Source organism: Hipposideros armiger, unplaced genomic scaffold, assembly GCF_001890085.2.
Source record: "Hipposideros armiger isolate ML-2016 unplaced genomic scaffold, ASM189008v1 scaffold_134, whole genome shotgun sequence".
NCBI classification, from domain to species: Eukaryota; Metazoa; Chordata; class Mammalia; order Chiroptera; family Hipposideridae; genus Hipposideros; species Hipposideros armiger.
In genome coordinates, this window is record NW_017731484.1 from 62612 (window position 1) to 80364 (window position 17753).

General features: G+C 43.0%; 1 protein-coding gene across 2 annotated transcripts in view; it reads right to left on the minus strand.

The window, feature by feature from the left end:
- Positions 1-17753, minus strand: part of SLAMF9 (SLAM family member 9) — an 85033-nt gene that overhangs the window by 3152 nt on the left and 64128 nt on the right. Inside the window, exon 3 of one of the 2 annotated variants that reach the window (XM_019649783.1) lies at positions 188-281. In XM_019649783.1, coding sequence (XP_019505328.1) covers positions 188-233 — 46 coding nt within the window. In that variant the 5' untranslated portion in view covers positions 234-281. Of the gene's footprint in view, positions 1-187; positions 1480-17753 lie in introns of those variants that run through there. The other variant, XM_019649782.1, reaches the window with a different exon arrangement.

The following is a 17753-nucleotide window of genomic DNA, read 5'->3' on the forward strand; positions in this document are numbered from 1 at the left end:
CTGCTCTCCCTTCCATATTCCCAGGTTTCCTCATCTCTTGGTCCTGCCCTGAAGCCATACCCTATTCCTCTTTACTCCAGAAGAGCTCAAGTATTCAACCCCAAGGAAGTGCCTTGCTAGCCTAAGGCCTAGCGGAACAGAACAGGGGAAGGACGCATTCCTGTTCTGCAGCTGTCGTCTCTCTCACCTTCCTGGAGCACCAAGAGGGGCAGCAGCCACAGAAGAGATGCCATGTCCGCAGCCCTGTGCACCAGAAGGTGCGACTTGGTCAGTCCCCAAGGCTGTGAAGAAGACAAGATGTCAAGAGGCTACTATAGACAATGACTGATTGACAATCCTGAGAAGAGGGAAATAATTCTTACCCTGTCTCTAGCCCTCTAACTTCCTCCATCCTCACAAAGCCCCACCCTGTCTATCTTGAGAAGAGTTCTCTCTCTGAGCTTCATTGTCAATCAAGATGGTTTACCCAAATGACTCATGTTTCCTGTCCGTCGGCTCAGCTCAGATCCCACTTCCTAAGTAAAGCCTTCCTAGACTCCCCAACCTGTATGTTCCTAGGCCCCCCAGACATACCACCTTTCCTGAGCTCTTAGAACACTTCCTATCCAGCCTTGGCAGCTCCTATATTTCTGAGATCATTTGATCTTATAAACCCCTTTATCTCCCTAGACAGACTCCGTCTTTTGGGACATCTCTGAATGTCCACTGTTTCTGGCTCCCATGCTTGACACATGTAGCACTGATATTTTGGAATGAATGAAGTCTTTCTATTTCAAGCTACTTATGTTCCCAATTGAGAGATTTATTCAGAGGGGGAAAAAATTGACCCTCTAAAAAAAAGCAGTTTGGACCAGAAAGCTGATCAAGGTTGTTAATATTATGGAAAGAGTTTAAGTCATTTTGTGAGGATATGATGTATATCAAAGCTATAGGAAATCAGGTTAAGGAATCAAAAATTTTTCTGATGGTCATAGCTGTCCAGGATGCAATGAGTGACCTTGGGAGGTAGTTTCTGCCTCTACTATTCAAACTAAGACTGGACAGTAACTTACTTGAATATTCTGCAGCATCTCTGGCATTAGATGTATAGAAGCAGATGTGACCAAAAGCAACTCCCTCTTTGTATCATAGAGTTTTCATGCTGTGACCTTTGACCAACCTAGTATTGTCCTTAGCAAGAATATCAAAGCTTTCTAGCTGATGATTACCTGTGTTCCTTAAAATGTAGCCATAAATATTTTTGTTAGTAATGGCCAGAATGGCATGACAACTGAGATAAATATCAAACTGGTGATAGTATTGATGATAAAGAATCATCTATCACAAGACCACCCAGAGGTAGGGACCCTGTTGATACTGCATTTTTGGTCCTGACAAGCATCATACACTATTAACGCCTGAGTTACACTATTAAAAAAGTACTATAGGGCCGGCCGAGTGGTGCGTTGGTTAAGAGCTGGCTTGGGACGCCAGAGGGCCCCGGTTCAGATCCCACATATGAGGGCCAGTGAGACTGCCCTCTACAGCTAAGATGCTGAACAGCAGCTCAACCTGGAGCTGGGCTGCCATGAGTCGCCACTGGCGACAGCATAGACTGCAGCCCCTGCTGCAGTGGGTTGCCATGGGCTACCGTGTGTAGCCAGCAGCCAGCGTGAGTGGCCAGCAGCCACAGTGAGTGGCCGTCCGTCCAGAAGCCGGCGACTGATCTGCCTCATCTGGGAAGAGCGCAATGATGGTGCCAACTTGGGCCAGTGAAGCAACGTCCCCCACAACTAGACTGAAGAACGAAAGGACAGCTACTTGTCTGTTCCCCTTCCCCCAATTCTCCAGCACTGTTCCCAATCCCCCAATAAAAAAAAAACAATCTTTTTTTTTTTTTAAAGTACTATAACAGGAGTCTGTTACTGGAGAACAATTTGCACAGAACTTCTGGGTCACCTGTCTGTTGCAACCCTACATTCCCATACGTAAATTGCCCTATAATACATTCTGTTATATTCTACGGAGTTGCCTGCTTTGTCTTTTGTTCTGAAGATACCTTCTTATTACGGTGGCCGTAACACTTTTGCCTCACTGTGGGACAGAGAAGTGCTCAGACGAAATAAACTTCAAGTTTCCTCTAATACTCAATTTTCTGAGTCTGCGCTGTGATGGGGAAGCAAGAATGGTGTCTCAAGACCAAGGGCACAGTGGAGGCAGATATATCCAGTTTTGGCCTTGGACCGAAATGTCATACCTTTCAGTTGGCAAATTTAGCACTCATACGCGTATTTATTGAGCGGCATCTATTGCTCTGGCACTGTCCTAAGTGCTGGAGCAGTGACCAAGAATTTTAGATCATGACTTCATGGAGATTATAGGCTAACAACTAACCACAGATGAGCAACTACAAGTTTGGTGAGTCCTACCAAAAGAAAAAATGATGAGCCTATAACAAGGGGATTTAGCGAAGTTCAAGTCCAGAGGGCCAGGGAAAAGCTTTCTGGGAGAAATAATATTTAAGCTGAGACCTCAGGGATGAGTAGGACCTCCTAAGTGAGGAAGAGAATGAAGTAGATAGTTATTAAAGTTCAATTTATGAGTATCAGACCTCAGGGGTTGGGAATTTTTGAAAAGGTAAAGCAAATCTCAGCCTGAGTATGACAACTTTTTAAATGTAATCTTCCCTTTAAAAAAAATTAAAGCAAAGGAAAAACAAAACAAAACAAGGTCATGTGCATAACGTTCAGAGTTTCAAGAATGAGTAGAGTATATCAATTAGGTTCTCTGAGAAGCAGATGCTGAAATTAGAAATGAAACAAGATTGATGTGTGTGGGAGGTCATGTCTGTACAAGATAAAAGGGGAAGAAAGCAGAACTGAGCAACAAGAGCCTGAGACTACGATGCAGAGCAGCCTCTGCTAACTCAGCAGGGTGCTCTGGAGCTAAGCGCTTGCTAAACAAAACTGGCACCTCACTCATGATTCATTGGGGGCATCCTCACTCGTATTAACTTGAAGAAAGATGAGAAAACATTGGAGACCAAATGCTCTTTGTGACCTGCTCTGTGGCCTCATCACGCTAGGGGTGCTATTGTGGATCTAGAGATTGTTGGAGGAAACCCCATGGAGGTAGAGGCACTGGCTCTCAAGATGGTGACCTGGGTCACAGATCCCCTGGAGGGGCCTCCTCATGATGATTTTGGGGTTCATTACAGATACTGGCATAGCAGAGTGAAGGGTGATGTTGCCACATGACGCATTGCCAGACCTTCTTGCCTCTGTTACCTCAGCACAGTATGGAAGGACTTTTCCCTCTGAGTGAGCAGGACAGAGGGAAAGCCCTGGGGGATTACGGTCAGAGTTGGAGACCTTCACCTGGCTCTGCCCCTTCCCAGCAGGTGCCACAGAGTGTGTAGACCAGGACTGTTGGTTTCCTTTTGTCTGGGTCAGGTCATCCGGTGGCCCCTGTGGCCCCATGCCTACTCCTGATGTAACTGTTAGAACCAAGAGTTCTGTTGTTCTCCGTGCTGTGCATCACTGTCCTCTCACCTACCTCAATAAATCTTGAAATTGCAAAAAAAAAAAAAAAAAGAGCCTGTACCCTCACTGCGCACAGTCATTGGCTGCAGCTGCCCAGGAGAAGCACGGATCCTGCAGGCACTGCAGCTGGAAGCTGTCAGTTAACTGCACCTCTTACAGCTGAAGATAAATGCTCGCTTGAAAAGGAGGTTCAGGAGCACCTTCATGGCTGCTACAATAAATGTGCTGGTCAGCCAAAAGGTAACTAACTGTGTTCAGGTTGATTAACCCTGTCTCCATAAACAGCACATTATGCTTATTGAGTGGACAAAGGTAATTTTATCCTCCAGCCCCCACCCTCCCCTTCTCACTAAGGCCTCCCAGTTCAATGTGGAGAAAGTACTTCTCAGGGCATGGTTTTCCAGTGCTTTGAAAAATCTGACTTTCATTCTGGCTCATGGTTTGTGATCCCACTGCAACCCCATTTCTGTCTCGCATTGCCCCGTTAATCGTACTCAGTGGAGTGGTCTTCCCCTGCCCCAGAGGAGAACCCTAGCCTTGGTTTCAGGTCTCAGTTCAGAATTGAGAACTTCCTGTGTCACGTGTACAAAATTCCAAACTTGAATTAGAATCAAACTTGCCCCGGTATGAGTCTGTTTCCAGCAGAAGCTTACCTTGGGGAGGGTGGGAGAAGCTCCTCTCTGCTCACTCGCAGCTTGCCCCTCCACCCTGCTCCCCTCAGTTCACCCCCCTGAACTCATGTCCCCTTCTCTAGGAGGGTAGGCAGGCAGGGGAGGTGATGAAATCGTTCTTACATAGCTGAATGGCTTTGCGCTCTGCAGATGGACTCTTTTCTCTTGAAAGGTAGTGTAATAGGTTCTTAACAGTTTCTACTGGTTTCCTCTTTCCTACCCTTCACCAAGGGTGGATGCATCTCTATTCTGGGTGGTCCTTTGAAACTACTTCCTCAGGCCCTGGACACCTTGACCATATATCTCATCTCCTTCCCTCTCCTCTCCACTGTCCCCACTGTAAGGCACCCAGGCCAAGCAAGCAGGCTGTGTCTCGTGGGTGGCGCTCAGTTGCCCACCATAAACATTTCTCACCCTGACAGATTCCAAAATCTACAACACAACACCACACTCCCGGCTTTCTCACAGGAGTGAGATTTCAGTCCACAGTGGGTTTTAGTTCTTCCAGGCCAGACTTAGGCTCCTGTCTCCTCAGACTCTCACCTGCAGGGCTCACATTTCAAAGCTCTCTAAGTCCTTCCCTTGAAGTCCCCTTCACCTGGCTCCTGGTCAGAGATAAAACATCATCTATCCTTTGGGGGAAACGTGAAGATTCACAATGAAGTAACAGTTACAGCAGGTCCTTAGATAATTATGTTTTGTTCAACATCATTTTGTTATAACGTTGAGAAGAGTAGGAACTTAAGTCTTGTTTATATCAATTAGCCTATGGTAAAATTGGTTTTGTTATACAACGTCGTTTCACTTAAAGTCTCAGAACATATCAACAATGTTAAGTGAGGACTTACCACCGTACTTCCAAAGAAATCTCTTCTAATCTCCCTCTCTTAATTCTCCATCCATGAATAAGAGAGTTTCAAAAACGGTGACATGGGTTCTCATTCTTGTTGTGAATTCCACAAGGGAAAGTCTCCCTCACACTGCTTTTGAATTCTTGATGCCTGTCACATGGGCACTTTAGAGTGACCACAGCCAGGAAAGTTCCAGCTGACACCTGACTTGTAGCATATACTTAGGGTTCCCTCACCGCAGCCTTTGACCCAGTGCATCTCTGCCTTACTCTGGCGGACAGTTTCATGATTGTGCCCCTGTACCCCAAAGTTTCATCTCTGCTTTTCTGCTTCAGGACTTTCCCTGAAGCAGTGGAAGGTCCATCAGCCCAGGAGCAGTGCAGCAGGGAAGTGGGGAGAGTGTACAGACGTCAGAGGCCTCTCCAGCCAGAGAAGCGCTGAGTCGGCTTATAGATGTCCCAGCTTCTCTGCCCCTCTATGGGACAATTCTGAAGCTTGTTCCCCATGGTTCTTCAGAGGGATTGATCCCTGGTTGCCCACAGCAGTAACCAGCCATTAACACACCCTTTTCTGGCTTTTCTCCTTTCCTCGGCTCATGTTCCTCATTCTTTCAGGTTTCCTGGATCATCTCCCAGAAAGACTTCCTCCACCCAAGCTCCCGTCAAAGGCCATCTTTGGAAGGAATATAGACTAAGAGGCTATTTTGTTATACATGATAAAGTGATTGAGCGAGTGAAATGTAGATCCCCTCTCTCTTCTGCCTCTAGTCCTTGGGTCTGGAAAGATACAGAGCCATATAGTAGAGCCATGGTCCTGAAGGAACCATCAGCAGGAAAGTTCCAAATAAGTCACCTTCTATTCTATCAGAGAATCTGCTGTGTACCTGACACATGGTTTGCTCTCTTTTCTTTTTCTTTTTTTTTAGTGTCAAAGATTATTTGGCTGAACCACAAAGGTAGCTGGAAAGAACTGAAACAGTCTGCAAATCATTGAGTTGCACCCAAAGGAGCCATTCTCACACAGAGGAGAAAGGAGTGTCCCTTGCAGACAGACTTGCCTGTGCAGGACCCCCGAGTTGGGACAGAGCAAAGCACATGGAGGCACAGACAGAATCCCAACCAGGTGGGACAGAGAGAGTGAGGTGGAGAAAAGCTGAAATGAGCGAGGCTGCAAAGATACGCTGGAACCAGTTCACCAGAGCCCAGAGTTTATGTCACACTCTCTCAAAAAGTTTACTATTTTAATAATGATGATGATGATGAAGTTTACCTATGACGGGCAGGAGAAATATTAATATATAGGATGGAGGTGAAAGGAGAACACAAGGTAGAGCAAATGTTTTAGTGCTGCTGATTTTTTTTTTCAAGCTGAGAAAAATTTGGACACATTTAAATGCTGAGGAGAGAAGCCAGTAGGGAGCACAGTTGAAGATGCAGGGAAGAAAGGAAATAATGAATGGAGCAAGGCCTGAGATGCAGAGCTCAGGAGGCAGAACTGGCCTTAGATTGCAACATGGTTCTTCATTATAATAAGATGGTCAGAGATGCAGGCAGATTTGCATGTGTCAAGAAGTTAAGGGGAATCTTGTCTGGTGGTTTCAATTTTCTCTCTAAAATAGAGATAAAGTTATCTGCTAAACCTGAAGGTTTAAGTGTCTGTGTCAAAGGCAGGTATTTCAGGTGAATGGACAAAGTTTGAAACAGATGAGATGACTCTATCCAGGTTTCTTGGGACAATCCCAGTTTAAGCCTATTGTTGTGGCCTAATTATTAATAGTGTCCTCTTTCAGTCTTAAAAAGTATCCTGGTTCGTAGGATAAATTATATGGTTACTCTAGAACAGGAGAAAATCTTATTAAAGGAATCATGGTGAGATGGTTAAGGCCACTCTTGGTTTTTCTGGTCAACAAATTGCCCTGAAGATCTGGGGGAAGCAGGGGGGTGGGCAGGAGATAAGAGAATGCATCTGGAACCAAACTGCTTGGGTTTCTTCATCAGCAGAATGGGATACTCACAATATCCGCTTTATAGGGTGGTTGTGAAAATGAAATGAGATGACGCCTGTAAAGCACTTAGCACAGAGCCTGGCATATAGTGAGGGCTCAAGGAATGTGAATTCTGGTTATTCCTGAAGGTTAGTTAAGCATCAGAATCATGGGCTTTGGCATTGTGAAGGTCTGGAGCCTCTTCATAATTAGCGAGGGTCTGGACACTGAAAAGAATACACAGGAAATGTCTAACAGAAGACACATGAATCGGTTTACTCAAGAATATTTGCTGGCAGCACCCGTCACTCCCTGGACTGAGGATACAGCGGGCATTTGCTTGGTGTTTTCCACATAGCTTGCCTCTTCACCAGACCAGCCTGGTATGGATGCAGACTCAGTGTACTAGGCTGAACCCCTTTGATACACTGCCTAACAACTCATTCCTTTATCTCTCTGGCATCACAAATCCCAAAGTGGTTCCTACACACACACACACACACACACTCCCCTCAACTTCTCTCTTAAGCAGGAGTTGTCTGCCTTTCTTTCCTGATAATGACTTGCTAGGTTGTATGTCCTCTGCTCCCCTCATGATTATTGTTCTCAAAAATGCAGGTTTTGTGCCATCTGCAGCAGAATCACATGGAGGGCTGCTTACAATGCTGATTCCTTGGCCCCACTCCAGACCCAGGGAATCAGGATATAGGGCATGGGAGGGAGGGGTCTGCAAATCTACCTGCTTATCAAGGTCCCAAGGGATTCCACTCTAGCTAACGTTTGAGAATGTCACACTGCCTGCTCCCCTGTTTTTCTGAAGCAGAGGAAGTTCCCTAGCCCGTCATGCCTTTGTCTCCAAGCACAAAAGTTTTCTTTCCCCCTGAGTGGAGCTGTGAAACTGCAGCCTTCATAGGCTAGGCTTGCTAGAACCTGAGAGGGGCTGCGGGGAGGGTGGGACGGCTAAAGAGGGGAAGTGCGGAGCATTAAGTCTGTCCTCCAGGGAGTTCCTCTGGAATATCAAAAACCTGTCTCCTGGACTGGGGGTGGGGAAAGGGGGGCTGGGNTGGGAGGGTGGGGGGTGGGGTGGAGCAGGTGAGAGGCCAGGAGCTTCAACAAGAGATGGCAGCTGTTATCCCTTGATAGTTGTCGGTGCTGGAAACAGAGAGCTATTTGCTCAAACAAAAAAAGTTTAGAATCGGGGCCGGCTGAGTGGCTCAGTTGGTTGAGAGCTCACTCAAGAGTGTGAGCTTTGAGCAACAGCAGTTCGATGCCTGGCCCAAGCTGAGCAGCCGCCGAGCTGCCAACAGGTGGCAGGATGGCTCAGCTTAAAAAATAAATAAATAAATAAATAAAACTCTTATTTAAAAAAAAAAAGTTTAGAATCTATTGATCTTGCCCTACCTCTTATTTTATGAATTAAAAACACAAGAAATAAAACCCAGAGATGTAGGTGGTGTAGGGACTTCTCCAAAGCCACACAGTTTAATGGCTAAGCTGAGGCCCAAGCCCAGATCTCCTGGTGTCTTGCTGGCAGGACTCTACATGATTAAACTTATTTGGGATGACACAGAATATATCTGGCTATGTCCAGCACATAGGAAACCCTCAGTAAATGGTATTATTACTTTCTTATTATTACTTATATATATATATATGTAATATATATATATATAATATATATATATATTATATATATATAAAGAAAGTCATTAATACTTTCTTATTATTCATTGGTATTTGAGACTGGAGAGCCTCAAAGAGACCCTGAAGAAATCAGAAAAGACTGGCCTGAGGAAGGCCAGCTGGTCGCCCAAGCAGCTCTGCACAGGGTAATATTTTTCTTAGCGAATTCAGCACTGATCAGGCTCCAGTTCTCCACAGCACACGCTCAACATTCCAGCTCATCAATGTCCCAGAGTTGATCAGAATCTAGGATGTAGCTTGATTTTATTAGAGCTGTCATCAATTGACATATAAAATTAGCCTTTCATCCCACAAATATTTATGCTGCTCCAGTTAAGTGCCAGGCACTGGTTCTAGACATGGGTGTAGCAGTGAGCAGGAAAACATGGACTTTTCATTATAGTTGAAGTGGGGCTTGTGGGGGGAGAACAATACACACCAAACAGACAAATATAAAACAGCAAGTAATCAAGTATTGTGAGGGAAACAAAGCGGGAAAAAGGAATAGAAAGGAAAGGGGGCCAGAAGTCCACTCTGTTGAGGACATTCAGATCAAATTCACCAGTTGCAGCTATATTGCCTTGCCATCTCCTCGCAGCACACAGTCTGTATGCAGAGTTATCAGCAGAAGGCTGCCCAGGAGCACAGTGTTACAGGAAAGATGATCTATGGTTCAACCATTTGGTTCAAGTGCATCATGCTTAAGTAAAATGCTAACATTAGTGGAAGCAGGATAAAGGGTATACACAAACTCTGTAATTCTGTAAATCTAAAATTATATCAAAATAGGGGAAGGGTCCAGGATGGCGGATTAACTAAACACTATGCCTACTGCATCCTAGGATCACACCAAAATTACAAATAAATTGTAGAACAATCAACCTCAAGTATCATCTGAAGACTAGCTGAACAGAACCCCTATAACCAAGTATATAAAGAAGAGACCACCCGAGACTGGTGGCAAGGGGGAGACACAGGAAGCAGGCTGACCCCAAGCCCACAGATAGTGGTGGAACGCCAGGAGGGACATCTCAGTGGCGGAGGTCCCCCCTGAAGAGGGAGGGGTCCCAGCCCCACTCTGAGCTCCTCAGCCCAAAGGTCCTGTACCAGGAAGAGGCGTTCCCATGGCATCTGCCAGTGAAGATCAGCAAGGTCTCTGTCTGCCCATCCCAGTGGGGATGGAAACCCAGAACCCTCTTGTAGAGCCCCCACATGGACTCGCTCACTTGTGGACACTCGCCTGGTCTCTGGTGGAAAGGCGGCAGTTTGGGTGGCTGAGGGATGTACAGGGAAGAACTGAGTTGAGTGGCTTTGGGGTGGGAGCTGGAGAGACAAGAGCCTTTGTTGTCCCTGTGTGGAGCCTGACACATGTGGGGCTTACAGGAGGTCATCATCTTTTCAGTGTTAAGCCCTCCACCAAAGGGCCAAGTCTGGGGCTGCATTGATCTAGTGCAGGGGTCAGCAAACCGTGGCTCACAAGTCACATGCGGCTCTTTGGGTACGTTCCATCTCAAAAGTTTGCCGACCCCTGGAAGAGCCAATCCTGTCCTTCACAACAACTTAAAAATTATTCGAGAGTCATAAATATATTTTTACATAATCACCATTATGTGAATAATGGTCCTTTAAAATTTTTATAAATGAAACTATGATAGTTTTATTTTCATTTTCAATTTTACTTCAAAGCCATAGTTCACGAGCCGCAGTTTGCCGACCCCTGTTCTAGTTGAATCTGCATCTGTGTACCACATTGGTGATGCCTTGGGTCCCCACCCTCTGTACAGCTGGAGCTACATCATCCCAGACACTCTTGACTGCTGGGCTGCTTCTCACACCCCACAGGCTGCGGAAGCCTTTTTGCAGTGGTGGATGGCCCACAGCAGCCCGGGAAATGTTTGCTGGTGAGCAGTAACCCAAGATCTGCACATGTTAGGCCACAAAGCCAATCTCAGTAAATTTAAGAAGATTGAAATCATATGAAACATCTTCTCTGAACACAGTGCTATGAAACTAGAAATCAATTACAAGAAAAAAACTGAAAAACAAACATATGGAGACTAAATAACATTCTACTAAATAATGAATGGGTCAATGATGAGGTCAAGGAAGAACTCAAAAGATACCTTGAGACAATTGAAAATGAAAACATGACCCAAAATCTATGAGACACAGAGAAAGCAGTCCTAAGAGGGAAATTCATAGCAATCCAAGCCTACCTAAAGAAACAAGAAAAATCTCAAATCAGCAGTCTATCTTTAAACTTAAGGGAACTGAGGAAAAAAACAAACAAAACAAAAAAAAGCAAACAAAACCCCAAATGAGTACAAGGTAGGAAACCATGAATATGAGAGTGGAAATAAGTGAAATACAGACAAAAAAAAATCAAAGAAACCAAGAGCTGGTTTTTTGAAAAGATAAACAAACTTGATAGACCTTTAAGCAGACTCACCAAGAAAAAAAGAGAGTAAACCCAAATAAATAAAATCAGAAATGAACGAGGAGAAGTGACAACTGACACCACAAAAATACAAAAAAATTTAAGAAAATACTCTAAGCAACTATATGCCAACAAATTAGACAATCTGGAAGAAATGGGTAAATTCCTCAAAGCATACAGTCTTCCAAGGCTGAATCAAGAAGAAACAAAAACTTGGAACAGACTGATTACTACCAACAAAATTGAATCAGTAATCAACAAACTTCCAACAAACAAAAGTCTTGGATCAGATAACTTCACAGGTGAATTTTACTAAACATTTAAAAAAGAACTAACACTGATTCTCCTCAAACTATTCAAAAAAGTCCAAGTGTAGGGAAGGCTCCCAAATTTATTTCACATGGCCACCATTACCCTGATTCCAAAACCAAACAAAGACCTTAAAAAAAAGAAACAAACAACAACAAAAAAAAACAACTATAGGCTGATATCCCTAATAGATTTAAAAATCTTTAACAAAATATTAGCAAACTAAATTCAGTAATACATTAAAAAGATCATACACCATGATTATGTGGGATTCATTCCTGCTATGCAAGGTTAGTTCAATATTCGCAAATCAATTAACATGATACACCACATAAACAAAATAAAAACTAAAAATAGGGTCATATCAATAGATGCAGAAAAAGCATTTGACAAAATCCAGCATCCATTTATGATTTTAAAAACTCTCAGCAAAATGGGAATAGAGGGAACGTGTTTCAACATAACAAAGGCCATATATGACAAACCCACAGCTAACATCATACTCAATGGGGAAAAGCTAAAAACATTCCCCTAAAGATCAGTAAACAAGACTAGGATACCTACTTTTGTCACTTTTATTCAACATAGTATTGGGAGTTCTAGCCACAGCAATCAGACAAGAAAAAGAAATAAAAGGTATCAAAATTGGAAAGGAGACATTTAAATTGTCATTATTTGCAGATGCCATGATACTATATAGAGAGAACCCCAAAGATTCCACCAAAAAAACTATTAGAGCTGATCATTGAATTTAGTAAAGCAGCAGGATACAAAATTAATATTCAGAAATCGATTGCATTTTTATACACCAATAATGAATTATCAGAAAGAGAAATTAGGAAAACAATCCCGGGGCCAACTGAGTGGCTCAGTTGGTTAAGAATTAGCTTAAGAGCATGAACTCTGAGCAACAGGGCCACCGGTTCGATTCCCACATAGGCCAGTGACGCTGCGCCTGAGCTGAGCTGACGCTGAGCTGCCAACAAGTGGCAGGATGGCTCAGCTGGTGAGAGCACGTGCTCCTAGCAACAAGACTGCCTGTTCAATGGTGGGCTATGCCCGCCCGCAACTAAGACTGAACTCAGCACCTTGAGTTGAGCTGCCACCTGGATGGCTCAGTGGATAGAGCATGCGCTCTTAACAACAAGGCTGCTGGTTCGACTCCCACATGGGATGGTGGCTATGCCCACCCACAACAAAGATTGTAACACAGCACCTTGAGCTTAGAGGCCACGAGCTGCCAACAGACAGCCAGATGGCGGCTGGCACCCTCCACAACTAAGATTCAAGAACAATAGCTTAGCTGGTTCCCCTCCCCAATTCCCCAACACTGTTCTCCTCCCCCAATTCCCCAACTTAAAAAAAAGAAAAGAAAAGAAAAAGTTGCAAATCTAAAGAAAATATATTTTAAAAAAAAGAAAAAGAAAACAATCCCATTTCCAATTGCACCAAAAATACTTGGGAATAAATTCAACCCAGTACGTAAAAGACCTTACTCATAAAATTATTCGACATTGAAGAGAGAAATTAAAGAAGATACAAATAAATGGAAACATATACCATGCTCATGAATAGGAAGAGTTAATATAGTTAAAATGTCCATACTATGCAAAACAATATGTAGATTCAACACAATCCCTAACAAAATATCAATGGCATTTTTCACAGAACCAGAACAAATACTCTTAAAATTTATATGGAAACATAAAAGATCCCAAATAGCCAAGGCAATCCTTAGAAAGAAGAACAACGTTGGAGGTATCATACAACCAGATATCAAATTATACTACAAGGCTATAGTAATCAAAACAGCATGATATTGGCATTAAAAACAGATACATAGATCAATGAAACAGAATAAGAGCCCACAAATAAACCCATGCCTATGTGGTCACTTAATCTATGACAAAGAAAGCAACAATTTACATTGTGGTAAAGACAGTCTATTTAATAAATGCTGCTGGGAAAATTGGACAGATACAAGCAAAAAAAAGAAAAAGAAAAAAAAGAAACTGGACCACCTTCTTCTGCCATGTATAGAATAAACTCAAAATTGATTAAAGACTTAAATGTAAAACTCAAAACCATAAAACTCCTAGAAGAAAATATAGGAAGTAAACTCTAGATTATTACCTTTAGTAATATTTTTACTGATACATTTCCTCAGACAAGGAAAACAAAAGAAAAAATAAACAAATGGAACTACAGCAAACTAAAAGTTTTTTCATAGCAAAGAAAACTATCAACAATACACAAAGACATCCTACTGAATGGGAGAAGATATTTGCCAATAATACATCCAAGGGGTTAATATCCAAAATTTATAGAAAACTCATACAACTCAACACCAAAAAAACAAACAATCCCATTAAAAAATGGACAGAGGACATAAATAGACATTTCTCCAAAGAAGACATACAGATGGCCAATAGACATATGAAAAAATGCTCAACATCACTAATCATCAGAGAAATGCAAATAAAAACCACAATGAGATACCACCTCACTCCTGTCAGAATGGCTATGATGAATAAATCAACAAATAACAAGTGCTGGCAAGGATGTGGAGAAAAGGGAACCCTCGTGCACTGTTGGTGGGATTGCAAATTGGTGCAGACACTATAGAAAACAGCATGGAGTTCCTTCAAAAAATTAAAAATAGACCTACCTTATGACCCAGCAATTCTACTCCTGGGTATTTATCCAAAGAAATCCAAAACACTAATTGGAAAAAATATGCGCACCCCTGTGTTTACTGCAGCTCTATTCACAATAGTCAAGATACAGAAACAACTGAAATGCCCATCAATAGACATTTGAATAAAGAAGAAGTGATACATTCATAGACTGGAGTATTACTCTGCCGTAAAAAAGAATGCGATCTTACCATTTGCAACAACATAGATGGCCTAGAGGATATTCTGCTAAGTGAAATAAGTCTGACTGAGAAAGACAAATACCATAGGATCTCACTTATATGTGGAATCTAAAGAACAGAATAAACAAGCAAAAAAAGCAGAAACAGACTCATAGATACAGAGAACAAAATGATGATTGTTAGATGGAAGAGGGTTATGGGGGATTGATAAGAAAGGCGAAGGGATTAGGAAGTACAAATTGGTAGTCACAAAATAGTCACAGGGATGTGAAATACAGTATAGGGAATATAACCAATAATGTTGTAAAGACTATGTAGGGTGTCACATGGGTACTGGACTTATCAGGAGGATCACTTCATAGATTATTTAAATGCCTAACCACTGCGCTGTATACCTGAAACTAATATAAAATAATACTGAATGTCAACTATAATTTTATATATATATATATATATATATATATATATATATATATATGGTTATGGGGTGTAAAGTACAACATAAGTAATATAGTCAATGGTGTTGTAATAGCTATTTACAATATCAGAGGGGTAGTAGACTTGGTAGTGTTGTCACTTTGTGAGGAGTGTAAATGTCTAATTATTATATTGTTTTGTATACCTGAAACTAACAATAAATCAATCAATAAACAATAAAATATTAACAGCTTTGAAAAATAAAAAAACAAAACTATCTCAAAATTTTAAAAGTTAATTTTTTTAATAAAAATAAAAAAAAAACAATTTGGTGACAACCTATTGCGTCCATCTCTACAGTGCACTTCTCCTGTCAGGCTGCCAGGAGACCACGGTGTGCCTGAAAGAGTCCCCAGGCAGAACTCAGGTGGCATTGTCAAGATCTACTTCTGTGACTCTCCTTGCAATGAATTCACACCACTCTATCTTGTTTTTCTAATAAGGTTGATCGTTTGTTTCTTTGGGGAAAATTTGCAAATTTTATCTTGATCCACTAAGTATTCACTTAAACTTTGGAACTCAGAAGGAAATCTCATTTTCTCCTTTTCCACAACTACCCACTCTCCTCCCATATCACACACACACACACACACACACACACACACACACACACACACACACACACACACAGAGTATTATTCTTGACCAAGGCTGTAGCTCTTTCACCACCAGATACAAAATGTTCTCAGCAGGGAACACCCCCTGTCTTTCTCAAGTTCCCTAATGAACTCATCACTTACAAGTTTTCATGACACACATGGTGTGTCACTCTGCTCTACGGGCCAATTCCTTTTTCTTAGGGGACAGAGGGGAAGTCTGGAGTCCTGTCCTCAGAGCATTGACGGTGGCTTGGAGTGTAAAGCCACCAGATTGTGGGACAGAATCTTTTGGAATTGAGAGGTTTCCCCTGTCAGAGGGGAGAACAGTGTATTGTTTTGTTTTGTTTAATTTTGTTTTGTTTTGGATGCGCCTGGTTATGCGAAGAACACGAAAAAATTTACAAGACTCAGAAAAGTAGGAAAGAAAGAAAAGGTTTATTGAAAGTGGCAGCAAGGATGCCTGTGGCAGTGTCTAGAGAAGACACAGACAGAGGGGCAGAAGCCAGAGGGAAGCACCAGCAGAGAAGTTGCCAGGGGCAGAGTCTAGAGTAGACAGCTGCCCAAGGCATAAGGGGTAAAGGAGAGAAGCAACAGCAGAGGAGTAGAATAGACAGCTGCAACGGGTTTCTGTTTAGCTGGGGTTTTATATTTTTTTATGCAGGATATAGGGTGCTTGTCAGCTTGCAGGGGGTAACTGTTACAATTGGCTTCTTATGAGAACTGTCCTGTTCCCATCCATGGTGGATGCAGAGCACCTGTCAGCTTGCAGGAAGCTTCTTCCAGAAACTGTTGTGTTTCCATCTATGATGGGTGTTTGTTAGCTTGCAGGGGGTTGCCATTGCAGTTGGCCTCCCCTGGGAACTGTTCTGTTCCCATTTATGATGGATATAAGGTGCCTGTCAGCTTATAGGTGCAGTGCTAGCCGGGGGATTCAGAGCAAAGTGGTTAATTTTGAAGCTCATTCCTGCTAACTTGCAAGCTCGCTCCTGTGAACTCTGCCTGTCTCATCAAGCAGCCTCATAACAGAACACCAAGAAGGGAGATTTTCTTCCTAATCTATGGAAATGCCTAAGGAGTGGGAAAGGCCTTGGGGATCCCCCCAGTACACTAGAAGAGGAAATGGAGGGGCAAAGGGGAAGTCGAAAATCTAGAAACAGCTACCACAACCACTCTGAGGGTGAGGAAAGCAGAGGACCCGAGAAGACGTTTCCTAGGATTGACCGTCCTGGCAAGAGGGGTAGGCAGTTTGACTAATTGTGAATCACTGCATTGGGAGGGGCTGGCTGAGGGACAAAAGACTTAGCTCCTAACTGGTTACTTTTCACAAGCTCACCTGATGAGGTATTAGCTAAAGTTTCTGCAGTCCAGTCCTTCCTTTAGAACAGTGGTTTCTGAACTTTTGAAACTATCCACACAGCTCTTTCCTGAAAGGAAATATTACAAGAAACCCAATATGTGAAACAGATAAAAATGGACTTTTCTGGTGGAAGTTGGAAGCTTTGCTCAGCTTAAACTCCTAAACAACTTCTTGAAGCCCTAAGGGTTCTGTGGAGCTTTCCTGCTCAGGGTTTACAGGTAGCAAAGAAATGAGGCAGCATGAGCAGGTGGAATTCTAGGACTTCTACCGCCATTTGCAATAAAATGGCTGGAATTTCTTCTGTTTATATATTAGGTTTATAAAAAGATTTCGTGTGGGAAAAATTCCCTTAAAAAGCCCATCCCCAGGCCAGCCAAGTGGCTCAGTTGATTAAAAGCGCGAGCTCTGAGCAACAGGATCGCTGGCTCGATTCCCACAAGGACCAGTGAGCTGCGACCAGGCTGAGCTGCTGCTGAGCTGCTGCAGAGTTGCCAACAGGTGACAGAATGGCTCATTGTCTAGAGCATGTGCTCCCAACAAGGATGCCAGTTTGACTCCCACATGGGATGGTGGCTACACCCTCCCGCAACTAATATTGAACACGGCACCTTGAGCTGAGCGGCCACGAGCTGCCAACCAGCAGCGGGATGGCGACTAGACTTGGAGCTGAGCTAGCTGCGGCCTCCACAACTAAGATTAAAGGACAACAACTTGGCTGTTCCCCTTCCCCATTTCCCTAACACTGTTCCTCTCTGCAATTCCCCAATTAAAAACAAAACAAAACAAAACAAAACACCCATCCCCCACTCCTCTCAAAAATCCTTTAAAATAATGTTTATTACTGATGTTATACCCTTAAAAACACAGAAGAATACTATACACTTCAATAAGTAACCATAGCTTGTCCTGGCAGAGGTCCTGAAAGCTGGATTGGGGAAAGTTTGCCCCCATTGAGCATAATTAACCCCAGTTAAGCCGGATGCTCA